We start from the raw sequence: 21,313 nt of genomic DNA, 5'->3' as shown, positions 1-21,313 counted from the left end.
GACTGTTTCTTTTCCCGTGCACAAGCTGTGGAGTTTGATTAGGTCCCATTTGTCTATTTTGGTTTTTGTTGCCAGTGCTTTTGGTGTTTTGGTCATAAAGTCCTTGCCTACGCCTATGTCCTGAATGGTTTTGCCTAGGTTTCCTTCTAGTGTTTTTATGGTGTTAGGTCTTATGTTTAAGTCTTTAATCCATCTGGAGTCAATTTTAGTGTAAGGTGTCAGGAAGGGGTCAAGTTTCTGCTTTCTGCATATGGCTAGCCAGTTTTCCCAACACCACTTATTGAACAGGGAATCCTTTCCCCATTGCTTGTTTTTGTCAGGTTTGTCAAAGATCGGGTGGTTGTAGCTATGTTGTGTCGCCTCCGACGCCTCTGTTCTGTTCCATTGGTCTATATCTCTGTTTTGGTACCAGTACCATACTGTTTTGATTACTGTAGCCTTGTAGTAGAGTTTGATGTCCGGTAGTGTGATGCCTCCCGCTTTGTTCTTTTTGCTTAGAATTGACTTGGCTATGCGGGCTCTCTTTTGGTTCCATATGAAGTTTAAGGTGGATTTTTCCAATTCTGTGAGGAAGGTCATTGGTAGCTTGATGGGGATAGCGTTGAATCTGTAAATTACTTTGGGCAGTATGGCCATTTTCACGATATTAATTCTTCCTAACCATGAACATGGAATGTTTCTCCATCTGTTTGTGTCCTCTGTTATTTCGTTGAGCAGTGATTTGTAGTTCTCCTTGAAGAGGTCCTTTACGTTCCTTGTTAGTTGTATTCCTAGGTATTTTATTCTCTTTGTAGCAATTGTGAATGGCAGTTCATTCTTGATTTGGCTCTCTTTAAGTCTGTTATTGGTGTATAGGAATGCTTGTGATTTTTTCACATTGATTTTGTATCCTGAGACTTTGCTGAAGTTGCTTATCAGTTTCAGGAGATTTTGAGCTGAGGTGATAGGGTCTTTCTATACAATCATGTCGTCTGCAAATAGAGACAATTTGACTTCCTCCTTTCCTAATTGAATACCCTTTATTTCTTTTTCTTGCCTGATTGCTCTGGCTAGAACTTCCAGTACTATATTGAATAGGAGTGGTGAGAGAGGGCATCCTTGTCTAGTGCCAGATTTCAAAGGGAATGCTTCCAGTTTTTGCCCATTCAGTATGATATTGGCTGTCGGTTTGTCATAAATAGCTTTTATTATTTTGAGATACGTTCCGTCGATACCTAGTTTATTGAGAGTTTTTAGCATAAAGTGCTGTTGAATTTTGTTGAAGGCCTTCTCTGCATCAATTGAGATAATCACGTGGTTTTTGTTTTTGGTTCTGTTTATGTGGTGAATTACATTTATAGACTTGTGTATATTGAACCAGCCTTGCATCCCCGGGATGAATCCTACTTGATCATGGTGGATAAGCTTTTTGATGTGCTGTTGTAATCGGCTTGCCCCAGTATTTTATTGAAGATTTTTGCATCTATGTTCATCATGGATATTGGCCTGTAGTTTTCTTTTTTTGTTGAGTCCCTGCCGGGTTTTGGTATTAGGATGATGTTGGTCTCATAAAATGATTTGGGAAGGATTCCCTCTTTTTGGATTATTTGGAATAGTTTCAGTAGGAATGGTACCAGTTCCTCTTTGTATGTCTGGTAGAATTCGGCTGTGAACCCATCTGGGCCTGGGCTTTTTTTGGGTGGTAGGCTCTTAATTGCTGCCTTGACTTCAGGCCTTGTTATTGGTCTATTCAGGGTTTTGACTTCTTCCTGGTTTAGGCATGGGAGGAGGCTACTGTCCAGGAATTTATCCATTTCTTCCAGGTTTTCTAATTTATGTGCATAGAGTTGTTTGTAATAATCTCTGATGATGGTTTGAATTTCTGTGGCATCTGTGGTGATATCCCCTTTATCATTTTTTACTGCATCTATTTGGTTATTCTCTCTTTTCTTTTTTATTAGTCTGGCTAGTGGTCTGTCTATTTTGTTGATCTTTTCAAAAAACCAGCTCCTGGATTTATTGATTTTTGTAGGGTTTTTCGTGTCTCTATCTCCTTCAATTCTGCTTTGATCTTAGTTATTTCTTGTCTTCTGCTAGGTTTTGAGTTTTTTTGATCTTGCTCCTCTAGCTCTTTCAATTTTGACGATAGGGTGTCAATTTTAGTTCTCTCCTTTCTTCTCATGTGGGCACTTATTGCTATATATTTTCCTCTAGAGACTGCTTTAAATGTGTCCCAGAGATTCTGGTATGTGGTGTCTTCGTTCTCGTTGGTTTTGAAGAACATCTTTATTTCTGCCTTCATTTCAGTGTTTATCCAGTCAACATTCAGGAGAAAGTTGTTCATTTTCCATGAGGCTGTGCAGTTCTGGGTTGGCTTCTGAATTCTGAGTTCTAACTTGATTGCACTGTGGTCTGAGAGACTGTTTGTTATGGTTTCCGTTCTTTTGCATTTGCTGAGGAGTGATTTACTTCCAATTATGTGGTCGATTTTAGAGTAGGTGTGATGTGGTACTGAGAAGAATGTATATTCTGTGGATTTGGGCTGGAGAGTTCTGTAAATGTCTATTAGGTTTGCTTGTTCCAGGTCTGAGTTCAAGTCCTGGATATCCTTATTAATTTTCTGTCTCGTTGATCTGTCTAATATTGACAATGGTGTGTTGAAGTCTCCCACTATTATTGTGTGGGAGTCTAAGTCTCTTTGCAAGTCTTTAAGAACTTGCCTTATGTATCTGGGTGCTCCTGTATTAGGTGCATATATATTTAGGATCGTTAGCTCTTCTTGTTGCATTGATCCTTTTACCATTATGTAATGTCCTTCTTTGTCTCTTTTGATCTTTGTTGCTTTAAAGTCTATTTTATCAGAGACGAGAATTGCAACTCCTGCTTTTTTTTGCTCTCCATTTGCTTGGTAAATCTTCCTCCATCCCTTTATTTTGAGCCTTTGTGTATCCTTGCTTGTGAGGTGGGTTTCCTGGATACAGCGCACTGATGGGTTTTGGCTTTTTATCCAATTTGCCAGTCTGTGTCTTTTGATAGGGGCATTTAGTCCATTTACATTTAGGGTTAATATTGTTATGTGTGAATTTGATCCTGTCATTTTGATGCTAGCTGGCTGTTTTGCCCATTGGTTGATGCAGATTCTTCATTGTGTTGCTGCTCTTTACCATTTCGTGCGTTTTTGGAGTGGCTGGTGCTGGTTGTTTTTTTCTATGTGTAGTGTCTCCTTCAGGAGCTCTTGTAAAGCTGGTCTGGTGGTGATGAAATCTGTGAGTACTTGCTTGTTCACAAAGGATTTTATTTTTCCTTCACTTATGAAGCTTAGTTTGGCTGGATATGAAATTCTAGGTTGAAAGTTCTTTTCTTTAAGGATGTTGAATATTGGCCCCCACTCTCTTCTGGCCTGTAGGGTTTCTGCTGAGAGATCTGCTGTGAGTCTGATGGGTTTCCCTTTGTAGGTAACCCGACCTTTCTCTCTGGCTGCCCTTAGTATTTTCTCCTTCATTTCAACCCTGGTGAATCTGATGATTATGTACCTTGGGGTTGCTCTTCTAGAGGAATATCTTTGTGGTGTTCTCTGTATTTCCTGGACTTGAATATTGGCCTGCCTTGCTAGGTTAGGGAAGTTTTCCTGGATAATATCCTGAAGAGTATTTTCCAGCTTGGATGCATTCTCTTCGTCACATTCAGGTACACCTATCACACGTAGATTAGGTCTTTTCACATAGTCCCATATTTCTTGTTGACTTTGTTCATTCCTTTTTACCTTGTTTTCTCTAATCTTCCCTTCTCGTTTTATTTCATTGAGTTGATCTTTGACCTCTGATATCCTTTCTTCTGCTTGGTCAGTTCGGCTGTTGAAACTTGTGCATGCTTCGCGAAGTTCTCGTGTTGTGTTTTTCAGCTCCATCAATTCACTCATATTCCTCTCTAAGTTGTCCGTTCTCGTTAGCATTTCATCAAGTCTTTTTTCAAGGTTCTTAGTTTCTTTGCATTGGGTTAGAACATGTTCTTTTAGCTCACAGAAGTTTCTTATTATCCACTTTCTGAAAGCTGATTCTGTCATTTCATCACACTCATTCTCCATCCAGTCTTGTTCCCTTGCTGGTAGGGAGTTGTGCTCCCTTGTAGGAGGAGAGGTGTTCTGGTTTTGGGTGTTTTCATCCTTTTTGCGCTGGTTTCTTCTCATCTTTGTGGATTTATCCACCTATCGACTTTGTAGTTGCTGTCTTTCTGATTTTGGTAATTTTAAGTCTGCAGCAGCTGAACTCATAAACCCCCTTTTCTTCCCCCCAGGTGTTCTGGCCCAGGGAGTAGTTAGGGCTTTATGATTTTCAGCTGTGTTGCTGTCGTTTTCCCTGCCCACAAGGTGGCAGTCTAGTCACACTCAGCCTCCAGAGGCTTCGCTGAGCTGCTGTGGGCTCCGCCCAGCTTCTGTGTGAGCTTCCCTGCAGTCCTGTTTATATGGGTGTAGTTAGAACTGCTTCCGCTATGCTGGCCCGCCCCTGTAGTGACGGAGTCTCTGTAGTGGCGGGTTGTCTTGGTTACGGCAAATTGCCCCGGGAACTGCAGGGTGTTTCCCGATGGAGGACGCCCCTCCCCCACAGAGCTGGCCGTGTTTCCAGTGGGGCCCTCTTTGCCCAGGAATCTCTTGGCTTGACTCCCTGCCTCAGCTCCCCTTGCTGGCCCAGAGGGGACACAGTCTCGTTCACTTTGCTCAAGGAGCTGCTGCTCCCTGCCCCCCTGCCCCCGGTGCAGGCCAAGCGGCTGCTCCGGTCCAACCAGCGGTACAGGGAACCCGTGGAACTTCTCCGCCTGTGAATCTCCTGGTCTGTGGGCAGTTAAAATCCGCTGCCCTGTGTGCCACTGCGTCAGCCGAAGCAGCGGCACTGAGATTCGTGGCACGCCCTTGCCAGGGAGTCTCCTGGCTTGACTCCCTGCTTCAGCTCCCCTTGCTGGCTCAGAGGGAACTCTCTCTCCCTTGCTCCGCATAAGAAGCTGCTGCCCCCCGCCCCAGGGCGTAGGCTGAGCGTCCACGCCGTTCAAACCAGCGGCACTGGCGACCCGTGGGGCTTCTCCTCCTGTGAATCTCCTGGTCTGTGGGGAGTAAAAATCCGTCTGGAAATGCGGCGTCCACTCACCCTCTGTGCCTTCTCTCGGAGCTGCAATCCCGACTTCCTCTTAAGCGGCCATCTTGTTCGTTCTCTCGTAACTTTGTACTCTTTAACGTCTCCCGTTTCCTATCCCCTAACAGTGATGCTTTCCTTACACACTGAATCAGTCTGAAAACTCATAATTCTAAGGGGTCTCTGCTTTATCACTAGAATGATTGAGTAGATGAAAAAGAGAGAAAACAATGATACAGAGGAAGGAACTGAGAATCAGAAGATCATTTAGTAGCTGTGTAACCTTGAACAAGGCACACTCCCTCTCCAAATCTCAGTTCTCTATAAAATAAAAACATTAAATTCTGCTTATCTCCCAGGACCATAGCATTGCTCAAAGAAGGCAATGTACATAAAAGTGCATTGTAAATTGTGAGGTACTATTCAAATATGAAAAGTAATGATGAGCATGATGATTATCCTATAGCCAAATGTTCAGGATAAAAATTTTTTTTAATAGTATTTATTGAGGGCTTACTATACGAGGCACTATTCTAAGTGCCCTATATACATTATCTCACTTAACCCTAAAAACTGTCCTTAAGATAAATACTCATATTCACTTTGGAATAGGGAAACTGAGACAAAAAAGAGGTTAGCTAACTTGCCCAATGTTGTAGTAAATATCAGAACTAAATACAAACCTTAGGTATATGACTGCAGAGCCTGTGTTCTTAATCCTTATGTTATCATGCCTCCTGAGCCTGATAAGAAATAAACAGTCAGGTGGATTATCATCTAGAAAAATACTTTCAACATGTAAATGAAGCTCAGTGTTACATATTTGGAAAGATTTCATTATCTCTGATTTCTTCATTTTTACTTTGTAATTCCTATTTCTGGGTCACTGCCAAATGCTAGTAAAATATACACTTACTTGTATTTCACATCCTGTTTATCCAGTATGGTTTTGTTTTGCCCACCACTCTGCTTATTGTCGTGCCAAGGAATAAGGCATGGTCCCACATTTAAGAATATTTCAGCCTCTCATACAAACAATCCCTATATGCTGTTCTTGCAGTGGGTCCAAAGAATAGTCAAGCCAAAGGGGCAGTAGATCCTTGATGGCCTAGGTAACCAAGAAAGGCTGTTTAAAAGAGATAGCAGTTAAACAAAACTAAGATAGATAGGATTTTTTGGTGGGTTGGTAAGAGGAGAACATTCTCCAGTAGCTAGGACAGCTTGAGAAAAAAGGACTAATGTTGAAAAGCACAAAGCCATGGCTAGATGGTAGAGTGTAGACCAAACTGACTGAAACAAGGGGGCTTTGTATAATAAAGTCCTGAGAAAAGGCTAAAGGAAGATTGAAGACAGGATATATAAAACCTGGAATACCAGGCAAAGGAGCTTGGCTTTATTCCATGCACAATTTGTTGAGTAACAGAATGATATAGTCATCATGATTATCATCACAGTAAGAATACCCACACAGTATTCCATAATTTACAGATTCACATAACTGGCACATAGCAGGTGCTCAATAAATGCCAGTCCTTTGATCTCTTTCTACGATCATTATCTGAGTGAGCTTATCCAGTCTTGTAGCAATAAATGTAATATACACAGTTACAATTCACAAATGTATATATCCAGTCTAAATTCTCTCATCTCCAGACATTTCTACATACAGCTGTCTACTCCACTTAGCATCCAGTAGGCATCTCACATGAAACATAGTCAAAACTGAACTCCTGATTCCTACTGTCCCCCAAAACCTGCTCCACCTATAGTCTTCCTTGTCTCATTAAATGCCAGCTTCATTCTTTTTGTTCAGGCAAGAAACCTTAGTGTTGTGCTTGACTCCTCTTTCTCTCATTTCTCCATCCAACTCATAAGCAAAATCTGTTGGTTTTACTTTCAAGGTATACCCAGAATCTACTTCTCACTACTTCTACAAGTGAACCCTAACCCAAACCCCTATAATCTCTTGTTCAAATTATTATAATGATGTCCTACTGGCCTCTGCCTCCATCTGCGATCCCCTTCAGTCTTGTTTTCAAAAAAGACAGTGATTTTTTTAATAAGGCAAATTACGTCACTTCTCTTCTCAAACCCTATAATAGCTCCCCATCCAGTTTAGAATGAAAGACCTTTCTTGATCTAATTACCTGGCATTTCTCTGACCCCTCTCCCACTCAGTCATTTCCATTTACCCCATTGTCTTTGCTATTTGTACAACACCATGAAACGTGGCCACTTCAGGGCCTTGCACTTGCTCTTTCTTCTGCTAAAATAGTCTTCCTCTAGATAGTGCTTATGCTCTCACTTCCTGCTCAAATACTGCCTTTTTATTGAGGCCTTTGCTGACCAACCCATGTAAAATAATAATCTTCCTTCCCTCCCCTCTTTGCCCTACCTTCCCCACCCTGCCAGACTGACAACCCCTGTTCCTCTTATCCTGCTCTTTTTCTCCACTCAACTGTTTGCTATCTGACATAAAAGGTATATAGTTGTTTATTGTCTTCCCACTACTAGAATACAAGTTCTTAGAGGGCAGGAACTTTGTTAACTGCTACATTCCTGCCACCTAGGATAGTACCTGAAGCCTAATTGATGCTCAGTAAATACCTGTTAAATGAATGAATTAATGATGTAAATGAACAAACAGCCTGTGAAATAATAATAATGCTGTCTTCTATTTATTGAGTTCCCATTATGTGTTCCCATTATATATTAAAGTGCTAGGCATGTTATAAGTATCATGTAATTGAATTCTTACAACAACACTATGAGACTGGGGTATCCTTACTTTACAGTTAAGAAATAAAAAAGCTTAAAGAAGCGGATTTCAAACTAATATCCAAAACCTTTTATAACAGGCAGATACTATCTCCACTTTATAGCTTCTAAACTGAAACTGTAAATGAAGTGTTTTAACCAAGATCACATAGCCACACAGTGGCAGAGCTGGCAATTAAATGTGAAGGTAGTAATTCTTTCTGTTATATCTCACTGGCAACCTGGAAAGATGAATTCACGTGGAATAAAGACTGAACCCAGAAGAATAATTAAGAGTATTGTAGTCTTTAAAATGAGATGATAGAAATACCACCAGGCAGGGGAAGATTGGAGAGATGGTTGGATGTAAAGGTTCCCAATGCCTAGACTAAGTATTTGATAAATGGCTCCATAGATTCTCCTGTCCTCTTTATACTTGGAGTCAGACAGATCTTTGTCCTAATGCTGGCATTTCTACCTATTTGCTGAGTTACTCTGAGTACATCATTTCTCTTTTCTGTATTTCAGCTACTTCATCTTTTAAGTGAGGATAATGTCATGTGTCCTCACAGATAAATTGTGATGATAAGATCAAAAGTGATAATGAAAATACTTGGTAACTGGCAGAGGGCCATGCCATTTGAGTTGATAATGGGTAAACTTCTTTAATCCATGTCCCAAAAGTCACTGCTTTTGACCTATCCCTAGCCTTTTAAAAAATAAGTTTTTAGACACATTCTTTATTCTTAATATGACAGTGACCTGCACTTTGCCAATTGCATTATAAGAGACTCTTCCTTGGAAGAAAGTCCACTATTTATTGTAGTCCCCTTAGTAAAATGCAGTAAAAATGGGTTCTGAGTCTTGGCAATCGTGACAGGGAGACAGCGTGATGATATAAAGAACCAACTATCAGGGTGGGCCTTGGGGAAGCCATATAACCAGTCTAAACTGATTCTTTCATCTGTAAAAGGCAGATAATAATAACCACCTATGGGCCGGTTATAAGAATTAAGTGAAGGCCAGGTGCAGTGGCTCATGCCTATAATCTCAACTCTTTGGGAGGCCAAGATAGGAGGATCGCTTGGGCCCAGGTGTTCAAGACCAGCCTGGGCAACATAGAGAGACCCCTTCTCTATAAAAAAATAAAAAGTTAAAAATAATTAAGTGAAGTAATATGAGGGCACAGACATGGCACATGGTACAGTCAAGATGTGAGGCTTTAAGATGTGTAAACCTTGCACTGGGAAAGAATAGTACAGCTCACTAACTATACTTACGCCTGGTGTATAGGATGACACACACCATCTCACTTTCACTCCTACTTTCCTCTAAGGAAGCATATTCTCTCTTCTTTTCTCCACACTACTTTTTCCACAAAGCAAAATCCTCTCAGGTAGGGTTGCACAGAAATGTGACCAAACATCTGAGAAGTTTTCAGTGACTTTTGTTGGTACAGTTTTCTGCTGAGTTTTAAGAACAGTTTGCCCTGAGCCTTCCAAGAGGTGGTGGATCTCCACTGTGAAAGTTTTCTTTGTGACCTCTTCAGTTCTTACAGTGTTTTCCAGCTTTTAGTTAGACAGAGGAATTAATAATTATTAATGTTGTGTTCCATGCCAGACTTTGTGCAGACATTGCAGAAAGTATTCTCTCATTTAATCTTCATACAACCCTAAAGCATAGATAGTGGTCCTATTTTACAGGTAAGACAACTGGGGCTAAGAGATGTTAGGTGATGTTTCCATACCACACACATAGTAACTGATATAACTGGGACATTAACCTCCAACGTCTGTGCTCTTTATCTTAAGCAGAAAACATTTTCATATGTGTTGGGTGTCCCCAAGACTATTTCTAAGTTCAGTGATTTCCTAGGAAGACTCACAGGACTCAGCATATAATCACGCTTGTGGTTATGAGTTATTACAGCAAAAGGATACAAAGTAAAATCATCAAAGAGAAAGGGTACATGGGCAAAGCTCAGGGGAAACCAGGCACAGCCTTCCAAGGGTCCTCTCTCAGTAGAGTCAGAGGATGTGCTTCATTCTCCCCAGCAATGATTTGAGACAGCCCATGTGAAATGTTGCTGACCAAGGAAGCTTATAAGGACTGTGTGCCCCGGGTTTTTATTGGGGGTTGACCACATAGGTACATTCTGCCAGACATATACCAAAATGCCAAACTCCCAGAAGGAAAGCAAGCGTTCTCATAAACTATATTGTTTGCACAGTTTAGACATAATGAGCTACTCATCAGTTCTAGGAATAATGGTAAACTTTCTCAAACCTAACTTTCTAGATGCCAACCAAGGGCCAACGTGTAAGCAGGCCTTTCAAACACTAGCAGTCCTGCTGTGTTAATGCTTCTCTGAACATATAATCTTGTTTTTTAAGATATTCATGTCTCAAATTCACTTCTGGGGTTTACTGCCAGATATGTGAGGGGACCTCTGTAAACAGGGAAACTTTTAAGCATTTGACTTTGCCTCCCACCTTCGCTTGGAACATAACTTAGTCCTTGTAGAAAAGGGTATAAAAGTGATCTCAGAAGAATCCTAACAAGCACCAATCAAGCTGTATTTTCAAAGGAGATTTTCAAAACATCATGAGGGAAGCACAGTCCCTAGAGACAGCCATCACCTAATTTGTAGAGTATCAACATATTCAATGCAAACTTGCCTCACATTCTATAATGGTCTGCTCCAAACCCCTACAGTTGTCCTTGAGCCTGCAGCCACTCTCCCTCACTGCCTAGGGAGAATACTCTCTTCAAATTGGCTCCTTAAAAAAGGGAAGAGTTGTTATTTATTTTTCTTGCTTGTTACTATAAACAAATATAGGTCAACACTATAAGGATGATGTATTTAATACTACCTCTCCTCAGTCACATTTCATAGGCATTGTAGACTGAAACAAGAACACATGCAGGTTGTGGAGTCAAATGGATCAACTCTTCACTGAGTGATCTTAGGTTACTTAATTTTTGGTAAAATAGAAGTAGCAATACCTATTTCAAAGGCTTGTAGTGAGCATTAAAAAATCGATATAGATTCTGCAAGCGTACCGAGCACACGTCCGCAGCCGGCTCCCTAGCTGTCTGAATCAGCGACCTCTCTCCCGGCTGTATTTCCAAAATGTCTCTTTCTAACAAGCTGACGCTGGACAAGCTGGACGTGAAAGGGAAGCGGGTCGTTATGAGAGTCGACTTCAATGTTCCTATGAAGAACAACCAGATAACAAACAACCAGAGGATTAAGGCTGCTGTCCCAAGCATCAAATTCTGCTTAGATAATGGAGCCAAGTCAGTAGTCCTTATGAGCCACCTAGGCTGGCCTGATGGTGTCCCTATGCCTGACAAGTACTCCTTAGAGCCAGTTGCTGTGGAACTCAAATCTCTGCTGGGCAAGGATGTTCTGTTCTTGAAGGACTGTGTAGGCCCAGAAGTGGAGAAAACCTGTGCCAACCCAGCTGCTGGGTCTGTCATCCTGCTGGAGAACCTCCACTTTCATGTGGAGGAAGAAGGGAAGGGAAAAGATGCTTCTGGGAACAAGGTTAAAGCTGAGCCAGCCAAAATAGAAGCTTTCCAAGCTTCACTTTCCAAGCTATGGGATATCTATGTTAACGATGCTTTTGGCACTGCTCACAGAGCCCACAGCTCCATGGTAGGAGTCAATCTGCCACAGAAGGCTGGTGGTTTTTTGATGAAGAAGGAGCTGAACTACTTTGCCAAGGCCTTGGAGAGCCCAGAGCGACCCTTCCTGGCCATCCTGGGCAGAGCTAAAGTTGCAGACAAGATCCAGCTGATCAATAATATGCTGGACAAAGTCAATGAGATGATTATTGGTGGTGGAATGGCATTTACCTTCCTTAAGGTGCTCAACAACATGGAGATTGGTACTTCTCTTTTTGATGAAGAGGGAGCCAAGACTGTCAAAGACCTAATGTCCAAAGCTGAGAAGAATGATGTGAAGATTACCTTGCCTGTTGACTTTGTCACTGCTGACAAATTTGATGAGAATGCCAAGACTGGCCAAGCCACTGTGGCTTCTGGCATACCTGCTGGCTGGATGGGCTTGGACTGTGGTCCTGAAAGCAGCAAGAAGTATGCTGAGGCTGTCACTCGGGCTAAGCAGATTGTGTGGAATGGTTCTGTGGGGGTATTCAAATGGGAAGCTTTTGCCCGGGGAACCAAAGCCCTCATGGATGAGGTGGTGAAAGGCACTTCTAGGGGCTGCATCACCATCATAGGTGGTGGAGACACTGCCACTTGCTGTGCCAAATGGAACACGGAGGATAAGGTCAGCCATGTGAGCACTGGGGGTGGTGCCAGTTTAGAGCTACTGGAAGGTAAAGTCCTTCCTGGGGTGGATGCTCTCAGCAACATTTAGTACTTTCCTGCCTTTTAGTTCCTGTGCACAGCCCCCAAATCAACTTAGCATTTTCTGCATCTCCACTTGGCATTAGCCAAAACCTTCCATGTCGATTCAGCTAGTGGCCAAGAGATGCAGTGCCAGGAACCCTTAAACAGTTGCACAGCATCTCAGCTCGTCTTTACTGCACCCTGGATATGCCTACATTCTTCAAGATCCCATTTGAATTTCTTAGTGACTAAACCATTGTGCATTTTAGAGTGCATATATTTATATTTTGCCTGTTAGTGAGCTGTGTTAGCTTAGTTCTCTTTTGATGTAGCTTATTCTTATTAGCTTTGTCACTGTTTCACTACTCAGCGTGGAAACAAGATGAAATTACTTTTGTAGGTAGGAAGGTGAAATTGATGATCCATTAAATAAACAATAAAAGTGTCCATTGAAACCATGAAAAAAAAAATCGATATAAAATGTTTCATTCCTATATATATGATTTCCTAGGAAGATTCACAGGACTCAGCATATGAATTCTTAGAGCAAAAGGATACAAAATAAAATCAGCAAGGAGAAAAGGTACATGGGCAAAGCCCAGGGAAAACCAAGCACAACCTCCCAAGCTTTATATATATATATATACACTTAACACAGGGTAAGAATCTAATAGTGTAGCTGGTATGATGGTAATGGTAATTATTTTTCTCCCAACCCCATTCCTTCCTTCCTATCTCTGTCTCTCTCTCTCTCTCTTTTTTTTTTTTTAATGTTTTGGTTTCAAGAAGACAAAGAATCTTTGTCGAATATTAACTGTTTGGAAACTACCAGTTTTCAAGTAAAGATATCGGACAATGTGCCTTACATGCCTAATGACAAAAGGTTGAGAGTGAAGTTCAAGTAGAAATATCTAGAGTTTAACGTCTATCTTCTGTTTGACCAAACCAGCAGATTTCTTTTGTAATTGGAAATATTCCTGAATTAGTTTATGGTTTTTCCTAGTAGGAGAGACAGGCGTATTTCCTCATAAAGATTTTTACGTCGTTTATATCAGGGCCCTCCAGAAATTGCTCTATATAAGCTCATTTAGGGCAGCAGCTGTACTGTCTTATTTGCCTTCGTACCCCTAGTTTCTGGCACAGGACCTACACAAGCCTAGCACAGAGTAGAGGCTCACTGAGTTGTGGGCAGGTAGATGGATAGATAGATGAATGGATGACAGGTATACACTTTGAAGGGTGTGATGATAATTATAAGATGGTCTTTTCTGTAAGGGCCAACCAAGTCTGGCAGGACAGATACAACAGAAGATCACCCTGGCAGGCTTGTGGCACATACTGCCAAGCTAGATACAACATGAAAAATACACAGATTTGGCTGAACAAAAAGTCTTCTATCAGCAGTGTATACTTTAATAATACACCTGAGGTTAAGAAATTAGAATATTATTCTATAGGCTGTGGGGAGCTGTTAGTTTTAGAATTGGGAAATACGGTTGATTCCCGTTATTCATAGTTATGTTGTATAATGTTGCCACAAACACTGAATTAGTGAATACTTAACCACTGTTCCTAGGGGAAATACAGGGTTAAGTTCTTGTGAGCCTCTGGTCATATTTTCATCAACCACTAAATATATAACTTTGTTATGTATGTTATTTGTGTTTCTGTTTAGAGATACTTTACTTAGGCCAGGTACTATGGCTCATGCCAGTAATCCCAGCACTTTGGGAGGCCAAGACAGGAGGATAGCTAGAGCCCAGGAATTCTAGACCAGCCTGGGCAGCATAGTGAGACCCTTTCTCTACTAAAAAAAAAAAAAAAAAAAAAGTTAACTGGGCATGGTGGTGCATTCTGTAGTCCCAGATACTTGGGAGTGAGGTGGGAGGATCACTTGAGCCTGGGAGGTTGAGGGGCTATAGTGTATATACAGTATATATATATACACACACACATACACATATGCACCCCTATACATACACATATATACATATATAAAGACATATTAATATATACTGTTGATTCAACATTGAATTAATAGCTAACAGTCCTAAGGCTCGTACCTGAATGAAGCTTATCTACCACACATATTTTTTTCTATGAGGCATATCACAGCCCTCCTTCACTTAGGATCACCAGACAGCACTTGAGCACTGTGATTGTGGACCATTTTAAACAGCAAAATCACTAACAAAAAGTACACATGTGAAAAACATGACACTAAATATACTGCAAAAAAAGACATTTAGAAAAAAGAAAGGAATGGGCATTTTCCAAGCAGAAGAAATGTGAACCAAACCGTAGGAATATAAACCAGCATGATATGTTTAGGGAATTGCACAGTTTTCTGTGATAGGAATTTAGGTTATGAAGTCAGGTACAAAAGGAAATAAAATAAGAGATGAAAAAATAGGGAAGAGTTTTCTATGCATTAATCCAACAGATATTTTTGAGCACCTGTTATGCACAAGACATTGGGGATATGGTAGTGAATAATTCTATGAAAAACTATACATAGAAGAATGAGTATATTCTATGTATAGTGCTCCACAGAATTTTTTACTACTATACATCCACTAATAGAGGACAGAATTCCTGCCCTCATAAAACCATTTCTAATGCTAGTTCGTTGGTAGGTGTTAGACCCTATATTAAAGATGAAGGATTTAAACGTAGAGCTGCCAAGTGGCTTATACAAATTGACATAGCTAAGTTGCAGAATAATAGCTTCACCTAGATTTTTTTATTCCATATTTCTGCCTTTTCCCCACTGTCTCAACACTGTTGATTATTCTGATTAGGAAGGATTAAAGTAGTGAAAGCCTGGGGAAAGGAGGCCAGATAGGACTATTGCGGTAGAAAAGTAAGCAGGCTGTGGGAGACAGTACTAAGATGGCAGCAATTTGGGATGAAGAGTAGGCAGCAAAATCAGGAAGAAGGAAGAATCAATGGGATTTAATGATTGTCTGGCTATGTCAAGGTTGGGGAGGATAGGAAGAAGGAGTTTTCAGAGGTGACTTAGAGGTCCCCAGCCTGAACGACTAAAAAGATGGTATAGTACCATAGGCAAAAATCAAGGAAGATAGATGGAGAGGCAGGTTCACTTTGGAATTTGTAGAGTCTGAGGGGCCAGGAGAAAAGTTTGAGTGGTGCTTTCTAGCAGAGAATACAGAATTAAACTGAGGATGGCTCAACACCAGAAAATGCCCCTGGCAGTGACTGGAGCAAACTGTAGATAAGCCATAGAGAGACTATACTGGATAATAGTTTAAAAACTGAATTCTGGGCCAGGCATGGTGGCTCACACCTGTAATCCCAGCACTTTGGACGGCCAAGGTGGAAGGATTACTTGAGCTCAAGAGTTTAAGACCAGCCTGAGCAATGTAGCAAGATATCATCTCTACTGAAAATCAGAAAACTTAGGGGTGGTGGTACATACCTGTAGTCCCACCTACTCGGGAGGCTGAAACAGGAGAATCACTTGAGCTTGGAAGGTTGAGGCTGTAGTCAGCCATGATGGTGTCACTGCATTCCAGCCTGGGTGGCAGAGCAAGACCCTGTCTCAAAAAAAAAAAAAAGGCAGGGTGACGGAGACTGAGTTCTGGAGTCCCAGACTAAATCTCATCTTTACTATTTCCTAGGTGTTTGATCTTGGGTAAATTACTTAGCCTCTAGGTAGCTCAGTGTCCTCATCTGTAGGATAAGGATAATGATAGTACCTAATTTATAGGACTGTTGTAAAAATGAAATGAAGTGATCTGCATAAAGCACTAGCATAGTAAATGCCTAGCATTTCTAAGCTATTATGATGAAATTGATGGCAAAAAGAGGAAAGCATTGCTAACCCACAGAGATACTGAGGGAACCAGTGGTATTATATGTGAAAACCAATCACTGTATGCTTCTGACGAGATCAAAGGAGTTCACAAAGGAATTTTTTAAATGTGTTTGAGGTTATTACAGCCATTTCAGTCGAGCTGAGTGGAATTCAGAGCCTTAAAATATCTGTCTTTACCACTTTCTGTCTTATTCGCAAAGGTCTTGGAATGGTGGGGAGCAATGGCAATGAATATAGCCATTTCTTTTTGTGTCTATTGTATGTTAGGTATTAGTTCCCTGAAAGACAGATAGTGTCTCCATTTTACAGATAAGAACACAGAAGCTCAGAAAGTTTAAATTTCTCAATATTGCCCAGTAAGTGTCAGTATCAGTACTTGATTCTCAAAACCCAGGTCCTTTCTACCATACTATGCTGAACATAAAATGCAGTGACTATTACTGTTAATGTATATTGATATGTTTAAACCTTTTCAAAATTGTTATTATTATTATTATTTGAGAAACAGTTTCACCCTTGTTGCCCAGGCTGGAGTGCAATGGCTCAATCTCAGCTCACTGCAACCTTTTCCTCCCAGGTTCAAGCAATTCTCCTGCCTCAGCCTCCCAAGTAGCTGGGATTACAGGCACGTGCCACCACGCCCAGCTAATTTTGTATTTTTTGTAGAGACAGGGTTTCTCCATGTTGTCCAGGCTGGTCTCGAACTCCTGACCTCAGGTGACCCACCCACCTTGGCCTTCCAAAGTGCTGGAATTATAGGCATGAGCCACCACACACGGCTGATAACCTTTTCAAAATTATTTACTCTTCCCCAGAATTTAATGTTATAAGGTGATCATAATCACTATACCATTCAAAATTGTTATATCAGAAATCAAATAAACTCTTTTTCTTTTCTTTCTTTCTTTTTTTTTTTTTTGAGACAGGATCTCACTCTGTCACCCGGTCACCCAGGCTGGAGTATAGTGGTGCGATTGCAGCAATCTCAGCCTCCCCAGTAGCTGGTACTACAAGTGCACACCACCATGCCCAGATAATTTTTCTATTTTTTATAGAGATGGGGTTTTACCAAATTGTCCAAGCTGGTCTCAAATTCCTGACCTCAGGCAGTCTGCCTGCCTCAGCCCCCAAAGTGGTGGGATTACAGGCCACCACACCTGACCAAGAAATTAAATAAACTTTTGAAGGCTGTACATACAATTTAATCTGATTCTATCTAGCCATACATTAAAAATCATTAGTTCTGTACTCAGTATTCTAGGTGCTTTCGCAGACACACTTTGCTCACTTAAAGTCTGTATAGTAACACCATTGTAAACACAATCACGTGCAAATGTGTATGGTGCAGATTAACCTTTTCTAGACATTTTTGTAATTTTCAAAGCCATTACTGGAGTTCTAGAGTGCATTAGCACATGCATCAACATGCCAAATTCCCCAGGACCTCACTGCAGTGCCAACTATAGCCCCAGCCCCAGCCTTCTTCACCAGAACCACATCCTGCTCTTCGTCCAGAACCAGGACCTCAAGGATTCAGGTTTAATGTCAAAATCTGAATCTTCAGGTTTGGCTGAATCCCAACCCTGAAGATTCTTTTGCTGTTTCTAGTTTTTTTCACTTTCCTTCCTCTAATTGGTTTTATGTAAGACCTTGAGTGAACAGGCCTTCCTCATGCATTCATTATTTACTGTGAAAACTAGAAAAAGTCCTATTTTCTAGATGAAATAACTGAGATGCAGAGATGGAAAGTAATTTGCCCAAGGCTTAGGAAAACCAAAAGCAGAAATGGCAGATTCAAGTTTACAGAGTCACAAAGTGAAGGTAAGATATACATTTTTTAAACAAACAAAAAAGAATTGTACGCATGAAGTTTGAGACAAGGAGGAAAGAGAAATGTGGAACTAATTGACACCCTAGGACTGAGTCAGGCATTTGCCTTCCTTGTGCTTTCCTGGTGCCTTTTTCCCTATTGTGGCCTTTTACTTTTCTGAATTTCAGTGTTCTAAATTCTTTTCTTGTCAGCATTTTGCCCTAGACTGTATACTCCTGAGAGCAGAAATAGTGTCTTGTTTACTATTGTAATCCAGTACCTAGCATGGTTTCTTACATGTAGTAAACACTCAGGAAATACTTGTTTAGTAAATAAATGAGAAGAAATAAAATGTTTCCAGCTATTCATGCATCCACTGTTTTTGTTTGTTTGGTTGGTTGGTTGGTTGGTTTTATATTTTCCATCTCACCAGTCAGAAATTCATGATATCTTCATGGCTTGAGGACAGGCAAGTGAGGGGGGCCACATTATAGTGACATTCCTGGTTTCTTTCTCACCCTCCCCTTACTCCCTCCTTACATGGTCTTGGAAGTAAAACTCCCAGGTTTGGGGGAGGGGGCATGGCAGATGCGTGGAGTTTCTAGAACTCAAGCACCAGAAGTGACCCATCTGATAAAAATTTTCAGATGTGTTTTTGTAGCCAGTTGTTATCCTCTCATTTTGACATCTCCAGCAAGACATTCTTAGAAGAATGTGGGTGGCGTATTCTTCAGTCCCTGCTACTCAGGAGGCTGAGGCAGGAGGATAACTTGAGCCAGGAGTTCCAAGCTGTACTGCACTATAATTGAGCCTGAATAGGTCACTGTGCTCTAACCTAGGCATATAGCGAAATCTCCTCCCTAAAAAAAACTTTTTTTGAAACAGGGTCTCATTCTGTCACCCAGACTGGAGTGCAGTGGTGCAATCTCAGCTCACTTCAACCTCCGCCGCCCAGACTCAAGCTGTTCTCCTACCTCAGCCTCCTGAGTAGCTGGGATTACAGGTGCATGCCATATACTGCCTGGCTAATTTTTGTATTTTTAGTAGAGTGGGGGGTTTTACCATGTTGGCCAGGCTGGTCTCGAACTCCTGACCTCAAGTGATCCACCTGCCTCAGCCTACCAAAGTGCTGGGATTACAGGCATGAGCCATTGCATCTGGCCTCCAAAATTTTTTTAATCAAAAAAAAAAGTGAGAAGAATGTAGTTCAGTGGGATGGGAACTAAGCTGGTGCAAAATTTAAATTCTTCTAGCCACTTGTTATGTGAAATCAAGCAAGGTACATATGTTTCTGGGTCTCTTTTTTCTTTATCTAAAGTATGAAGACATTAAATGTTTTCTTAATTTTCTTTCAGCTCTGATATTATGTGATTCTATGATTAAATGACCTGGATGTTGATAATACATGTGCCATTGACAACTCTCTTCTGAAAACTAGAACAAAACCATTGGCTTCCTGGTCCTACTGGCTTTATTTAAGATCATCTTCTTTCCTTTTATATGACAATGTCTCTGTCACAGGCAGTTTGTGGGGACTTAAGCTTTTATTTACTGTAGCTGGAGGCTCCTATAAGCCAAAGCTTTGATAATATTTCACATTTATTTATCTGAGCTAGAGCTTAGGATCAGGTGGCAGCTGAGTCACTTAAGGTTGTTCAAATGCATTGAAAATGTTGCTTAATAATTCAGAACCAGTTTCCTCTGTTTAGAATATTAAGATTTTTTAAATCCTTCTAATTAGCCAATTCCAACAGCAGTTTAAATAGACAAGGAAAAGTCTGTCCCTTCTGAAAGGGCAACTGATGCAGACTTATTGTCAGCCCCTGTGTCTGTGCAGCAGAACTGACGGAAGCTAAGGCCAGAGAGCTTCCAGAGCCAAGGGACCTGCTGGGATGTCCTGCTGATGGTATCACCAATGGAGCCTGCCTGCTGTAGGAATGAGGCTGGAGGAAGAGGTCTGAGAGAGGATTGGCAAGTTTCCATTCAGTCATTCAGTAGGTCAATCTTTCAGCAAACATGTAGTGAACTTACTGTTTCCAGCAGTATGCTAAGACCTGGGGATAGGGAGCCAGTAAAATCTCTTATGTGTCCTCAGAATTCAACCTGGCTGGAGAGACAGACTCATAAATAATCAAAAGGCACAACAGATAACTCAGTGTGCGACTGTAGCTGATCCCTTGAGTTAGATCCTCTAGGATCCCTTGCCTGGTCAAAGTATAAGAATGCTGTTTTAGCAAAAGAGGGTTGGCATTGCTAGTACCTGCATTCCACTTTAAACACTGAACTTGAGTCAGCCAGCAGACCTTGGCAACTGCCTTGTCTAAGAATCCTAAGGTGAAAGAAAGGTATTAGTTCAGTAAACATGGATTGACCACAGGTAGGACAATGGGATAGGCATATGAGGGAGATACCACAATGAACATAGATGGTCACTGTGTTCCATGAGTCTATGGCCCAGTGAATGATGCCAGCTATGATTAATTCTGTTACAGGAATAGGAGAAACAGATTAATTTAGGCTCTGTCACTCAGGCCTGGTTTTATGGAGAAGGTAGCATCTGAGCTGAGCCTTGAAGGATATATAGGTTGGGACAGGACAGGTAGAACTGTAGAGAGAGGACAGTTTAGGTGGAGGAACAACATGGCAAAGGTTCAGGGAGGAAAAGCATAAGACATATTTGAGGAATAGCAAACTGCTCTAATTGTCTGGAGCATAGGGTCTATGAGAGGATAATATTTAGAGATCAGCATAGTAAGCAACATTGGGGCCAAGCCACTACCACCTGTTCGAAAATTTAGACCCAGATTTCACTTACTTGATGTATTTTTTGAGAGAAAATATTTTCCACTTCTAAAATGTTGTTAATATGACAAGCTGTGATGATGCTCATAGCAGGTCCATACGGTGGTACACCAGGTATCAACATCCTTGTTTAACAGACAAGGAAACTCAGGATGAAAAATGTCTTGTCCTAAAGCACATAGGTAATCAGAGCAGCATGCGAAGGTCAGGAGGCAGGTTTGCAGTTCCCTGACTCTCCTCGCCCGCTCTGAGCCCCTGACCGTTTGTGGATATGGCAACTAAACTGATAGGGAATAAGCATGAAGAAAAGGCTGACCAGGTAAAATGCGTATCTCCAGCCTCCTTCAAGTACCACTTTCTTAGCATCCTCTCTTCCTAAATACTTTTCTTTCTCATCATGGTAATTTTCCTTAAGCCCAGGAGTTTGGAAATTTTTGGTATACGTTTGGTATTGTACAGGCTGCTTGCTGGACCAGCCTTCAAAGAAAACACCTGCTCTGTTCATGATTCTTGCCTTCCAGTTTTATAAGCTTTTGGGTAGATGAAATGTACTATCAAAATAGCTCAGAGAGAGCCTTGGTAACATTTAAGATATTGAGCGTGCTGCATCTGGTAACTAGAAAATTTAATGATCTCCTGCTGTTT

At 41.1% G+C, this 21,313-nt stretch overlaps 2 protein-coding genes across 2 annotated transcripts in view; both read left to right on the top strand.

The window, feature by feature from the left end:
* FAF1 (Fas associated factor 1) overlaps nt 1-21,313 on the top strand; it is a 535,243-nt gene that overhangs the window by 500,952 nt on the left and 12,978 nt on the right. The window lies entirely within an intron of this gene.
* LOC110568802 (phosphoglycerate kinase 1-like) lies at nt 10,814-12,824 on the top strand. The gene has a single exon (XM_021673301.2). It carries the CDS (start codon nt 10,993-10,995, stop codon nt 12,244-12,246), a length of 1,254 nt encoding a protein of 417 aa, XP_021528976.2. The 5' UTR covers nt 10,814-10,992; the 3' UTR covers nt 12,247-12,824.

The sequence above is a fragment of the Aotus nancymaae genome, unplaced genomic scaffold (genome assembly GCF_030222135.1).
Source record: "Aotus nancymaae isolate 86718 unplaced genomic scaffold, 86718_ANA_hifiasm-v0.15.2.pri h1tg000007l, whole genome shotgun sequence".
Lineage (NCBI taxonomy): Eukaryota > Metazoa > Chordata > Mammalia > Primates > Aotidae > Aotus > Aotus nancymaae.
This window is presented reverse-complemented; position numbering and strand designations above follow the sequence as displayed.

Coding starts and splice junctions, on each gene's coding strand:
- LOC110568802 (XM_021673301.2), top strand. CDS start 10,993: ATGTCTCTTTCTAACAAGCTGACGCTGGACAAGCTGGACGTGAAAGGG.